A 14,900-nucleotide genomic window follows, 5' to 3' on the forward strand; every position below is an offset into this window, starting at 1 on the left:
AACTATATCACCATTCCTTCGCTGTCGCTGGGTCAAAATCCTGGAACTCTGTCCCTAACATCACTCTGTGCACCTATACATGAACTGCAATGGTTCAAGAAGGTAGCTCAGCACCATCTTTTCAAGGGCAATTAGGGGTGGGCAAATAATGTTGGCCTTGCCAGCAGTGCCCACAACATGTTAATGAGTAGGGGTATACTGCAGCTCTAGAAAGACAAATCTTTGCATTCACCACTGCGCTGAAAACATTCAGGTAGAAATGCAATAGCATGTTACGAAAACATCTTGATGACAGGGTTAGCTCTATTGGCTTGGATGTATATATAACAATTACCCAAATACAATATGTAAATCCCAAGAGTTCAATCATAAATCCAATACTTAAAATGGATGCAAAAATTGCTGTTCAAAGCAATTGATTTATTTTTGGATTTGAGGTTTCTGATCAGCCAGCTCATCAGAGCTGAAGCTGTATCAGGGTTCCGGATCAACTAAGCAAGTGCTGTTACCAACTAAGCTCTGATTTTGAATTCCAGCTACAGATCCCTCTCAGCCTATTGTCCTGGCACATGCCAGTAGATCCCAAATTTGGCCAGCTATAAATCTGCCAAGTTGTAGCTGATCCTGAGCCCACTTAGCCAAATCTCCAACTATAGTTGATCCTTCTGGGATCAGCATCACTGAACCATACTAAATAACAGCACAGAAACTGAATGTAGAAACTTAATGTTGAATGCCAGAATCAACTTGTTTTGACAGCAGATAGGCCACAATTCAAAGCATGGACCTCCTTAGGGCCCCACAACTACCAATAATGCTCTGGGTGCCTAAGGACAGGGATACAGGAGCTCTTGACATTAATGGTCCTTCTCACTGCCTTGCCCTCTCCCGGGATGGAATTTTACAGTAGTGGGATTTTACGTTCCTGCCAAAGTCAATGGAGTTTAGAATGGCTCGCCGCATTTTACAGCCCCATCCCCTCCATGAAGGGGGCCGTAAAAATCCAGCCCTGGCCTTGTATGCAGAAGGCAGAGGCTCCATTCCTTGCAAAGCTCTGTGTCATTCACAATGCAAAGCTAGGAGCCAATATACAGCAACATAATAGAAAAGCAAAATACTGCCAATGCTGGAAGTCTGAAACAAAGAGAAAATGCTAGAAAAGCTGAGCAAGTCTAGCAGCATCTTTGGAGAGAGAAACAGAGTTAACATTTCAAGTCCACATGTCTCTTCTTCAGAGCTGAAGAGAAGTGGAAACGTGATGAAATTTATACTGTTTAAGGGGGGTGGGGCAGGTGAAGCTGGAGGCAAAGGAGAGATTAACAAAGATGTCATGAACTAAAGGACAAAGGGAGCATTAATGGTCCCAATATATTTCAGTCCTGATCTAACTTCTGGCCTCTCTGGCACATTCCACCAGAATAGATATGCACCAAATGGGCAATGGATTTTCACAGGATCACAAGATAACTACAAGTGAAAAAGGTCTTTCAATCCACCTTGATTAATCCATCCCAACCCAGCTTTTCACTTCCGCATCCCAAATTCAAATCCACTGGTGGAATATCTCAGTTCTTTTTGGCTGAGTTAGAAATAATATTAAATTAACAATCTCATGGAAGCTGGTGTGGGAAATGGGAAAACGTCACATCATCTTGAAATAGACAATAATCTTCTGAGGTTGGGGCTCTGGTATTTGATTATTTCTGTCTATGCATTTTCTTTTTACAGACATCTGGATAAAATACTTTTGTGAGGCAGCAGAGTCTTTAGAAAGACTCTGTTCACAAATTAAGTTATCTAATAGGATAGAAATAGAAATTGCTGGAAATACTGAACAGATCTGGCAGCATTTGTGGTGAGAGAAACAGTGTTAACAACAGAGTTCTGATGAAAGGTCACAGCCTGAACTGCACAGATGCTACCAGATCTGCTCAGTATTTCTAACGTTTTCTGGGTTTATTTCAGGTTTCCAGCTTCCGCAGTATTTTGCTTTTATATGGAATAGGGGATCTTTTTCTCATTTCTAGCCTCTCATCTCTCATTTTTCTAAACTTCAGAGAGTATAGGCTCATTCTACTCAATCTCTCCTCATAGGACAATGCAGGAAAACCAGGAATAAATCTAGTGAACCTTTGTTGTATCACCTCCAATGCAAGTACGTGCTTCCTCAGATACAAAGGCTAAGGGCTGGATTTTCGCAGACCTAAATAAGTGCCATAACGTGCTTTTTTTTAAAATCCCCTGCTCTTTAAACTTGGAAACAAAACAGACTTAAGCTGTCATTGAGAGATTTTTAAAAAGGCACTGTCTGTTGATTGCTTTGATAGCCAGGCCATCTGATATAGCTGAGAAAAAAATACCATCTGTTTGTGCAGTTTCAATAGTTCTTTGTTGACATTTGTCAAGGACTATTATTATTATGTCATTATGAATGCTTGGCTGTGTCTCAGTCTCTAAAGTGCAGTGGTTTCTGAATTTGTCTGATTGACAATTTAGAGGCTATTAAAGGATTAGCTGTCTTTGATGTAGAGTCTGAGTAGAAATTTGCTATGGTAAGAGATTCAACACTTGAGGAGATTTAAGAACTTTGACTGCATTTTACTATCAAATGCGCATGACTGAGAGTTGTATTAAATTGTCCACATGGCTCCTGAGGAATGTCTGTTGTGGATACTGGATGAGTGTCTATGAAGATGGCATGGGGTTATGAGAGGGCATGGGAGGGTGCGGGGATGAGAGAGGTGAGGACAAGAGAGCCTATCAATTTCTTAAATAACTGGGACAAAGTCCCAGAAAACCAAGGAGGACCTTCTAACCAGCCCGCCTTGGCACTTGCCTGCCCCCATGACCATCCTGGATTGCTTCCAGGGTGTGGGCCTGGTTCGATTCCAGATGTGCCTCCCTGGAGTGAACATTGAATCTAACGGGGGTTGTTTACCGGAAGCAGGTCTGCTGACTCAGGAAATTTGCTGACTCATGCTATACATCTAGGTAATGAAAATTCGGCACAGTATTTCTGGTGTAGATTCACCATGTCCTGTACAGTTGCAACAAGACTTTACTCTTGTACTCTAACACACCCCACCTTAAAAACCATAATATTTCTCACCTTCCCAGTTGCTTGCTGAACCTGCATGTTTTATGTACAAGGACACCTAAATCCCTCTGAACACTAACATTCAATCATTTCTTACTCTTTAAAACATGTTCTGCTTTTCTATTCTTCCTATCAAAGTGAAAAACCTCACATTTCCCAACATCATACTTAATTTGCCAACTTTTTACCCACTCACTTAACCTCTTTATATTCCTTTGCAGATTCTTTGTGTTCTCCTCGCAGCTTAATTTCTCATTTAACTTTGTATTACCAGCAAACTTGGACACATTACACTCAGTTGTTTCTAAGCCATCACAGATTAAATATAGCCCAGGCCTCAGCACTGCAGAATTCCACTAGTAATTGTCTATCAATTTGAAAATGGCCTGGTTATTCCTACTAATGCTAATACATTACCCCAATCCATAAGCCCTTATTCTTTTGTAACAGCCTTTTATGTAGCATTGTATTGCATGTCTTTTAAAAATCCAAATATACCGCATCTACTGTTTCCTTTTATCTATCCTGCTAGTTGTATCCTCAAAAACCTCTAACAGATTTGCCAAACATGATTTTCCTTTGATAAAACCATGTTGACTTTGCCTAATCATGTTATGATTTTCTAAGTGCCCTGTTGCCATGAGCTTAATAATGGATTCCAGCATTTTCCTGACCACTGTCAGACTAACTGGTCTGTAATTCTCCATTTTCTTTCTCCCTCCTTTCTTCAATAGTGGTTATATTTGCTACCTTCCAATCTACTGGGAAAATTCCAAAATCTGGACAATTACATTAATTATCTCTGCAGTTAGTTCTTTTAGAAACATCGTGTAGATCATCAGGTGTAAGGCATGTCACTTTTTAGTCCATTACTTTCCCTAGTACTTTTCTTTACTAATATTAATTAATTTATGTTTCTCCTTCTCATTAGAGCTTTGATTCCCACCATTTCTGGTATAATACTTTTTTGTCTTATGAAATGAAGACAGACACAAAATATTTGTTCAATTTCTTTGCCGGTTCCTTATTCCCCATTATAATTTCTCCTGTCTCAGCATCTAAGGGACCCACATTTATCATTGTTACTCTCTTCCTTTCCACATACTTGTAGAAGCTCTAACAATCTGTTTTATATTTCTTGTTAGTTTACTTTCATTCTAATTTTTTCCTCTTTATCAAATTTTTGGGCATCTTTTGCTAATTTCTAAAACATTCCCAATTTTCAGACTTACTACTGTTCTTAGCAATTGTTTAAGCTTCTTCTTTCAATTTAACACCATCCTTTAACCTCTTTAATTATCCATGGGCTTAATCACTTTCCTATGGAGTTCTCATTTCTCAATGGAAAGCATATTTGTTGAGAAGTATGAAATATTAATTTATATGTTTGCCATTGCTTATTTATCATCAGTACCTTCTAATCTAATTTTCAAATCTACCTTAGTCTCGCCTGACTCATACCTTTATAACTCCTTTTGGTTAAATTTAATACTATAGTTGCAGACTTCTGCATCATTTTCAAACTCGATGTGAAATTCTATCACATTATACTCACTCTTTCCCAAAGGATCCTAACTATGAGATTACTAGGGGAGGTGGTGGCATAGTGGTATTGTCACTTGATTAGTATTCAAGAAACCCAGGGTAATGCTGTGGGGGCCCAGGTTTGAATCCCACCATGGCAGATGGTGGAATTTGAATTCAATAAAAATCTGGAATCAAGAGTCTAATGATAACTGTGAAAGCATTGCTGATTGTTGTAAAAACCCATCTGGTTCATTAATGCTCTTTAGGGGAGGCAACCTGCCATCCCTGTCTGGTCTGGCCTTCGTGACTCCAGGCCCACAGCAATGTGGTTGACTCTTAACTGCCCTGTGAACGAGGGAAATTAGGGATGAGTAATAAATGCTGGCCTAGCCAGCGATGTCTACATCGCATAAATAAGAAAAAAACTAATTAACCCTATCTCATTACACAAGGTAAGATCTAAACTAGTCTCTTCTCTGGTTGTTCTAGGAAACTGTCTTGAATGCATTCACCAAATTACTTTTGCCTAGCTGAAAAGTCTGGCATGTACGAAGGCTGACGTCCCCAGTGATATTGTATTGCCTATGTTACAAGCTCCTCTCATTTATTGATTAATGCACTGTCTTACAGCATAGCTGCATTTAGGGAGCCTATAAACTATTCCTACCGCTGTTTTCTGTTTTCTTATTATTTCTTACCTTCACCTTTAGCAGTTCTATATCCTGCTCTTCCAAGCCAACATCATTTCTGATCATTACGTTTCTTGTATCGCTGTTTATTATCAGAGCAGGACAAATCCAACTCAGCCAATCAATATCCCATCAGTCTATCTCAATCATCAGCAAAGTGATGGAATGTGTCATCGAAAGTGCTATCTCATCTGGCACTGACTCAGCGATAACCTGCTCACTGACGTTCAGTTTGGGTTCCACTGGGGCCACTCAGCTCGTGACCTCAGTACAGCCTTGATCTAAACATGGACAAAAGAGCTGAACTCCCGCGGTGAGGTGAGAGTGACTGCCCTTGACATCAAGGCAGCATTTGATCAAGGAACCCGAACAAAACTGGAGTCAATGGGAATCAGGGGGAAAACTCTCTACTGGTTGGAGTCATGCCTAGCACAAAGGAAGATGGTTGTGGTTGTCCGAGGTCAATCATTTCAGTTCCAGGACATCACTGCAGGAGTTCCTCAGGGTAGTGGTCCTAGGCCCAACCATCTTCAGCTGCTTCATCAATGACTTTCCTTCCACTGGTCATAAGTGGGGTGTTTGCTGATGAATGCACAATGTTCAACGCCATTCACAACTGCTCAGGTACTGAAGCAATCCATGTCCAAATGCAGCAAGACCTGGACAATATCTATCCAGGTTTGAGCCGACAAGTGGCAAGTAACATTCGCGCCACATAAGTGCCAGGCAATGACCATCTCCAACAAGAGTGAATCTAACCATCTCCCCATGACATTCAATGGCATTACCATGGCTGAATCCCTCACTATCAACATCCCAGGGGTTACCATGACCAAAAACTGAACTGGACCAGTCACATAAATACCGTGGCGACAAGAGCAGATCAGAAGCTGGGAATTCTATGGAGAGTAACTTGCCTCTTGATTCCCCAAAGCCTGTCCACCAACTACAAGGCACAAGTAAGAGTGTGATGGAATACTCTCCACTTGCCTGGATGAGTGCAGCTCAAACACTCAAGAAGCTTGACATCATCCAGGACAAAGCAACCTGCTTTATTGGCATCCCATACATCACCTTCAACATTCACTCCCTCCACCACCAACGCACAGTAGCAGCAGTGTATACTGCTGCAACTCACCAAGGATCCTTTGACAGCACCTTCCAAACCCACGACTTCTACCATCTAGAAGGACAAGGACACCACCACCTCAAAGTTCCTCTCCAGGCCACACACCATCCTGACTTGGAAATATATTGCCGTTCCTTCACTGGCATTGGGTCAAAATCCTGAAACTCCCTTCTTAACAGCACTGTGGGTGTACCTACACTACATGGAATGCAGCGGTCCAAGAAGGCAGCTCACCACCACCTTCTCAAGGCCAAATAGGGAGGGGCGATAAGTACTGGCCTAGCCAGCAATGCCCACATCCCATGAAGGAATAAAAAATATGCTACCCCACATTTTCCATTTTGTGTGTCTTTTCAAAATGTCAATTTTCCTGGAATATCTGGTTCCCAACCTTGGTCAGCATATAGCCACATCTCTGTAATAGCTAATAGATCAAGCTAATTTTTCCGTGTCATTAATTTGTCTATCTTGTTACAAAGGCTTTGGGCAATCAGATAAGGTGTCTTTAATTTTAACTTGTTAGCATTTTTCCCTGATTTGATCTTATTCGTTGATGCACTATTACCATGTAGTTACCATTGAGCTCTTTGTCCCTTCTTGTCACATTGTGCTTATCTTTACTCAAATCACTTCACCACTCTATAACCTTAACTGTTCTACTTAGTTTAAAAACTTCCCCTCGCCTGAATTTTCCACCACATCCCTGCCCCACTTTTTAATTTAAAGTCCTATCTGCAGACCTAGTTCATTGATTTACTCAGACATTGGCCCCAGGTTGGTTTAAGTGAAGCCCGTCCCAACAGAACAGCTCGCTCTTTCCCCATTATTGCTGCCAGTGCCAAAATCCTGTTTTCCACACCCCTCTTTCAGCTACAAATTCAATTTTCTGCTCTATTTGACCCTATGCCAATTTGCACATAGCTCATACAGTAATCCAGGGATTATTATCTATGAGAGTCTACTAATTAATTTGGACCCTAGCTCCTCAAACTTCCCCAGAAGAACCTCTTCCATCAGTCTACCTATGCCGTTTGTCCCTTTTTTCTTTTTTTTTCCACACAGGATGTGGGTGTCACTGGCAAGGCCAGCATTTGTACCTAATCCCTAAACTGAGTGGCTTGTCAGGTCATTTCAGAAGGCAGTTAAGAGCTAACCACATTGCTGTGGGTCTGGAGTCACATTACCAGACCAGGTAAGGATGGCAGATTTCCTTCCCTAATGAGACATTAGTGAGCCAGATGGGTTTTCAACAATAATCGATAATACTTTCATGGTCATTACTGAGGCTAGCTTTATATTCCAGATTTATTAATTGAGGTTAAATTCCACAAGCTGCCATGGCGGGATTTGAACCCATGTCCCCAGTGAATTAGTCTGGGCCTTTGGATTACTCATTTAGTGACATTACCACAATATCACCTTATATGTGGGCCATGCCAACTGGATTATTCCCCTTCCACTGCAAGTTCCTCTACAGCTCTTAACCCTGGAATGGGCAAGCAGCACCATCTTGGGAACTCCCGGTCAAGGCTGCAAACAATATTTATCCCCAACTATATTGGCCCTATCAACAACACATTCCTTTCCACTCCCACTGTGGCCTCCTGTACCAAGGTGCCAAAGTCAGTTTGTTCATCCACCTTGCTGCCTTAGCCACCAACCAGACAGGAAACAAGAACTCACATCTATTGGATAAGGGCATAGGCTGAGGCTCCTGCAGCACTGCAACTGGGTCCCCGTACCTGCTTAATTCGCAGTTACAACTTGCACAAGTGGGTGTCCTGGATCACATGCTCTCTGCAAGCTCCCATATGCTGCGATAGTGGCACTTCATCTGCACTGCATAACCGTGTTTTATTTATTTAATTAACATTTATATATTTAATCAACTTAGCTTACAGCATTTTAACTAATTACTTGATCTAGTTAAAGTTATAGGTAGATTAAATTAAATGGATGGAATTTTATGTTGGTGGGATCATAGTCAATGGATTTCCGAATGGCTTACCGTATTTTACGGCCCTGCCCCCGCTGCCATGGGGCCATAAAATTCCACCCAATATTTCCCTAGACCACTAAAAGTACTGAAGATGAAAAGCAACATCTCCTTCCCACTCTGCACAGAATTCCCACCCTCACCAAATTCCCAACTTTTGGTAGAGCAAAATACTGCAGATGCTGGAAATCTGAAATAAAACCAGAAAATCCTGGAAATGCTCAGCAGCTCTGGCAGCATCTGTGCAGGGAGAAACTGAGTTAACGTTTCAAGTTGACAACCTTTCATCAAAACTGGAAGAAGATAAAATAAAGGAGGTTTGAGATGTTATCGGTCTAAGCAAGTGAAAGAGGGAGAGTGGAAGAAAGAACAAAAGTAATTGTCTGGGATAGGGTGGAAGGTCCAGAGGGATAAAATGACAAACAAGTTGATGGTGCAAAGGGAGTGGTCATGGGACAACAAAGAAACAAGATGTGGCAGAATTATGAACAGCCGGCGTATGAACAAAAGCAAAAAAGAGAACAAGAGAAAAAAGCACGAGGAAGGAAACAAAATGCGGACAGATATAATGATCTAAAATTGTTGAACTCAATGTTGATGCCAGAAGGTTGTAAAGCACCTAATCAAAAGATGAGGTGCTGTTCCTCAAGCTTACACTGAGTTTCATCAGAACACTTCAGAAGAGAGCATAGAGAGGTCAGAGTAGGAGCAAAGTGGAGAATTAAAATGACAGGCAATCCGAAGCTCATAGTCACACCTGTGAACTGAACAGAGATGGTCTGCATAGCAGTCACCCAATCTGCATTTGGTCTCCCCCAACTAGAGTCACAAGCAGCAAATCCAGAATACTAAACTGAAAGAAGTACAAGTAAATCTCTGTTTCACCTTAGTGTTTAAGTACTTGGACGGTGAAAAGGGAGCAAGTAAAATGGCAGGTGTTGCATCTCCTGGGCTTGCATGGAAAGGTGCTATGAGAAGAAGTATGTTGGGGGGGGGGTGATTGAGGAATGGACTAGGGAGTCACAGAGGGACCATCTCTTTGGAAGATGTGTTTGAAGGTGGCTGAAATGGTAGAGGATGATCTGCTGAATAGGGAAGTTGGTTGGGTGGCAGGTGAGGACAAGGGAACCCTGAGATGGTTCAGGGAGGGTGGGAAAGGGATCGAGGGGGAACTAGAGGGGGAAAATCCTCAGTTGAGGAAAAAGGAAGACATACTGGAACACCTAGTATGAAAAGGTTGACAGGGCCCTCAACTGTGTTCATTCCATTTCCCACACTCGCCTCCTTCCCTCTATCCCAGAATCAAGACAGGGTTCCCTTCATCTCTGAAGTAGTGTTTCAATCTACGACCTTCTGACTCAGAGGCAAGTGTGCTACCACTGAGCCACAGTTTAAAGAATACTGTATCATTACAATAGTATAGACATTAGTTTAACTATTTCATACAGTCAAGCTGTGTAACTCCCTACAATTTCCCTTGGTGATGCCATTAACACACTTTTAATAGAAATCAGATACAAATGAGAACAAAAAATATTTTGATCTTTTGAAATGATATCAAACTTGAAAGAAACTCTTGTTCTATGATTAGTTTGCAGTGAGATTGTTAACATGTTGAGCTACAGATTAGCAAGATGACATGCATCTAGAATTCACATATGGAGGATTTCTCATGATTATGGTGAACTAAGATAATTTCCCATAATGGTGGTGATTGAAAGAGCAGTTACTTCAAGGCAATCTGGCTCCTCCCAGTTACTATGATGCTGGAAGTATTTGCTTGTCCATCCTCTTAGCTGGGGACAGCAGATGGAGGCCAGTGGATTGAAAATCAAAGTAATGATTTCCAAAATAAATATATTTAGCAGTTCTGACTGCCACTACAACTGTGCGCTTTTCCAAAAAATCTGTTTACTTAATTACATTACATTACATTGGATCACTACTTGTGTTTAATGCTATTCTTTACAGAAATCCAAAAATGGAATTATAGTGTCAGGCTTGCAATTCCCAGTGACACACAAGTGAAAATGTCACTCTGGAGTAAGATAGAAGCCCACTGAAGGCACTTTTGTACCTCTTGGAATATAAATCCTCTTCAATGTCAAACTAGATTTACAAAGTGTTCAGGTTGTCTGCTGATCCTCACAAACACTTCAGAAACAATCCACATCTTATTTAGATACTTTTAAGATCATTAGTGCTCCTCTCTGCAAAACATTTAAAGTTTAACTGTCAATCGTGCGCGTGAATGTAAATACAGAGCTCTCTGTTGGACCTGGAAGGTTCCAGGAACAGCAGTGTGTACCATTATGGCTGGCCATGGATTAATTGCTGCATATCTTCTGGTGTGCCATCAACAACATAGGAGCTCTGCTATATTAAATATACTGAAGTACAGTTTTGCAAATATAAATACAATATAGATGAAAGTGGCCATGCTATTATTTTAACACAATTACAATCTACCCAAGACAACAGAAATTCACTTTCAACTTTACGGATTTTAATCCCATCTTTAAATTTAATTAAAAATGTCAAAAATCCTTGCGGCCTCCAGAAAATGTTAATATTTTGATTACATTTCCATTTTACAATAATGATATTTTGCTGCAAATCTGTGCTTAAATTATTAACTATCTTGTCTATTTCCAAACTAGGTAATTAATCACTTCAGGTTTTAATTGTTTTTGACCTTGCATTTTAACTGAAAAACATTCAACTGCCTGGGTGCTAAGTTCTGTGTCAGTCATGGCTCAGTTGGCACTCTTGCCTCTAAATCACAAAGTTCTGGGTTCAAGTTCCACTTCAGGGCTTGATCAAGACTGACATTCCTAGTGCAGTACTGCACTGTCAGCGGTGCCATCTTTTGGATGAAATATTAAACCGAGGCCCCCTCTGCCTGGTTGGGTGGGTGTAAATGAGCCCATGGCACTATTTCAAGAAGAGCAGTGGAGTTACCCTGGCAATATTTATTCCTCAATCAACATCACTAAATCAGATTAACTGGTTATTATCACATTGCTATTTGTGGGAGTTTGCTGTGCACAAATTGGCTGCTGTGTTTCCAACCTTACAATAGGGATTTATATTTTATTCATTCATGGGCTTTGCTGGCTGGGCCAGCATTTATTGCCCATCCCTAAGTGTCTTTGAGAAGGTGGTGGTGAGCTGCCTTCTTGAACCGCTGCAATCCATGTAGTGTAGGTACACCCACTGTGCTGTTAGGAAAGGGTTCCAGGATTTTGACCCAGTGACAGTGAAGGAACGGCGATATATTTCCAAGTCAGGATGGTGAGTGACTTGGAGGGGAACTTCCAGGTGGTGGTGATCTTGTGTGCCTGCTGCCCTTGTCCTTCTAGATGATAGTGGTTGTGGGTTTGGAAGGTGCTGTCTAAGAAGCCTTAGAGAATTCCTGCAGTGCATCTTGTGGATGGTACACACAGCAGCTACTGTGCGTCAGTGATGGAGGGAATGAATGTTTGCGGATGTGGTGCCAATCAAGCGGCTTTGTCCTCGACAATGCCAAGCTTCGAGTGCTGTGGAAGCTGCACTCATCCAGGCAAGTGGGGAGTATTCCGTTACACTCCTGACTTGTGCTTGTAGATGGTGGACAGGCTTTGGGGAGTCAGGAGACGAGTTACTCATTGCACGATTCCTAGCCTCTGACCTGCTCTTGCAGCCACAGTATTTATATGGCTCATCCAGTTCAGCTTCTGGTCAATGGTAACCCCCCCCAAGATGCTGATAGTGAGGGATTCAGTGATGGTAATGCCATTAAACATCAAGGAGCAATGGTTGGATTCTCTCTTGTTGGAGATGGTCATTGCCTGACACTTGTGTGGTGCCAATGTTACTTGCCACTTATCAGTCCAAACCTGGATATTATCCAGATCTGCTGCATTTGTACATGGTGTGGTTCAGTATCTGAGGAGTCACGAATCGTGCTGAACATTGTGCAATCATCAGCAAACACCCCCACGTCTGACCTTATGATGGAAGGAAGGTCATTGATGAAGCAGCTGAAGATAGTTGGGCTGAGGACACTACCCTGAGGAACTCCTGCAGTGATGTCCTGAACTGAGATGATTGACCTCCAGCAACCACAACCATCTTCCTTTGTTCTAGGTATGACTCCAGCCAGCAGCGAGTTTTCCCCCTGATTCTATTGACTCCAGTTTTGCTCGGGCTCCTTGATGCCACCCTGGTCAAATGTTGCCTTGATGTCAAGGGCAGTCACTCTCACCTCACTGACTGAAAAGTGCTTTAAGGAGGTCTGGTGGCTGCACAAAGCCCTATATTAATGCAAGTCTTTCTTATTAATTCTTATCTACAACCTCTCCCCCTTTAAGGCATTCCTTAAAACTTACCTCTTTAGCCAAGTTTTTGCGGCTCTGTGTCAAATCATGTTTGCTAACGCTACTGTGAAGCCCCTTGTGACGTTGGACTACATTAAGGGCTTTAGAAATGCAAGTTGCAGTTGTAAAGAAATTATCGTCTGTTTTTCATTTTTTGTTTTCTCTGTTTTCATTTTTTAAGGCGACCTTCAGGACGGATCATTGCGAGTTATCGATCGGAATAAACAGGATGCCAGCCACCCGTCCTTTGAAACTCTTCCGCAATCTGCTGAAGCGCAGGAGCGATCTTTGAAAACCGAGTACAATTCTGCACCCTTTCTATTCATTCCGTCCGGTGAAATATGGCAAACGACACTATCTCCCTCTCCTCCAACTCACAATCCTACAGAGCGTGGCTTAAATACCTCACAGGTAGCTAGCTGAGTTCCCAGGAGTGTTTCAGTTTATCACAACATCGACTAAAACTCGAAACGTCAACTCTTTTCTTCTCCGCCGATGCTGCCAGACCTGCTGAGTTTTTCCAGGTAATTCTGTTTTTGTTATCGACTAAAGTTTCTGTTTAAGGGAAAGGGGGGGGGGGGGGGGGGTTTCCACTAATGTGAAAAACAAATGTGCTACCGACAATTCTTCCTTCATAGAGATCGGGAAAAGACTTGGAATATTTTACTGTGCTTATAATTTATTAATATATAACCGTACGTAATAAATTATACACATCCACATAATCCTGAGCAGATATGTATTTTTCTCCAAGTATATGTTGCAAACATGCACTGTAATAATGTTCGTCGTCAGTAACAAATGCGGATGTTTCAGTTCAAACTCGCTGAAATGGGCTCTCGTACATTACTCACCACTTCCTTGTCGAGTGGCTGCTCGTCTTTCGTTATACTCCTCGGTCAACATAAAATGACCCCTCCAAATCTTTTTGTCGGACAGAGCAAGGCCTCTGAGGGGCCCGGAATCCGTCAGACTTGATTTCGACCTTGAGAGACTCGATGCGTTTATTATTCAGGGAGATATAAACTTCCAACTCAGCCAACACTCGAATCCCACGCTAGAACATCGATGCTGCCTGGGGTCGACAACTCCAACAGGCTCTCCGATTCCCCAGCGTCAGGTTATGAGCAAGTCCACCAACCAAAGATGAATGTTTAAACCCGCCTCTTCCAATGATCCTTGGGAGTTGTAGTTTCTTTCTGTTAACCAGTGCGGAGCTTAATTCTACACAGAGATTTCTTTTGCTTTGTAACTCAATACTAAAAGAAAGATAAAAACGAAGTATCAAAAAAATCAATATTCTTGTAAGTCTGAGCCGAGAAGCCAATAAAGAGCAAGTGAGTCATTCTGGGATTTGCGCTTCATAATAATTGTAATCTCCGTTTGTAATGTCGAGTTTGCACACAGTCTGATAAAACTGTATTCATACACTCGGGTGTGTTCGTGCACTTTATTTTTATTCATGACTTTGTTGTGTCTTTGATGTAACGAGCTGAACTGCAGTCGGTCGGCAGTGACTCCGGTTTTACCCGTTTTGGACACGCAGACAGCTGCTCCTGTAATATTGCAGCAAATGCTGTTACATTTCCAAGCACTTTGCTTTAATCCGATCAAAGCCCCAAGAACATTCAGGACCTCTCTGCACTCCCACATGCCTCCCCACGGCATTAAAACAATGCATGTGGCCCAATGAATGTTTACATATTACAAGAATATTAAAGCGAATTACATCAAAATATACTAGACTTTAATGAAACTGGCGGATTTTGGCTATCAATCGTTACAAGCTCCAACTTCTTTACAAATAATCCCCCCTTCCGCACTTGGCTTGCAACGACACAAACCCGCAGCCCTGAAGTCATACGGACACGAAACGTTAACTGTTTCTCTCTCCACGGATGCTGCCAGACCTGCGGACTTTTTCCAGCGCTTTCTGTTTTTATTTCAGAAACATGCTTTACAGATTTCTAGAGCAAAACAACGGTACTGCGGTTAGAGTTTAGGTTAATAATATACTATCTTATGAAATTCGCGTTCAGGAAAATTGGCAACGATTATAGCAAGTTATTTGTTGACGTCATTGATAATCGTTTTGATGGAGTAC

The 14,900-nt window shown here is 41.8% G+C and overlaps 1 protein-coding gene across 4 annotated transcripts in view; it reads right to left on the reverse strand.

The window, feature by feature from the left end:
• The window catches only part of jak1 (Janus kinase 1), a 159,648-nt gene that overhangs the window by 109,179 nt on the left and 35,569 nt on the right, over window positions 1–14,900 (reverse strand). The window contains exon 1 of one of the 4 annotated variants that reach the window (XM_041207566.1): window positions 13,651–13,906. The exons of 1 other annotated variant lie outside the window; for it this stretch is intronic. In XM_041207566.1, coding sequence (XP_041063500.1) covers window positions 13,651–13,702 — 52 coding nt within the window. In that variant the 5' untranslated portion in view covers window positions 13,703–13,906. Of the gene's footprint in view, window positions 1–13,650; window positions 13,908–14,900 lie in introns of those variants that run through there. 2 more of the 4 variants (XM_041207567.1, XM_041207569.1) reach the window with 2 other exon arrangements.

The sequence above is a fragment of the Carcharodon carcharias genome, chromosome 16 (assembly GCF_017639515.1).
Source record: "Carcharodon carcharias isolate sCarCar2 chromosome 16, sCarCar2.pri, whole genome shotgun sequence".
Taxonomy (NCBI): Eukaryota; Metazoa; Chordata; class Chondrichthyes; order Lamniformes; family Lamnidae; genus Carcharodon; species Carcharodon carcharias.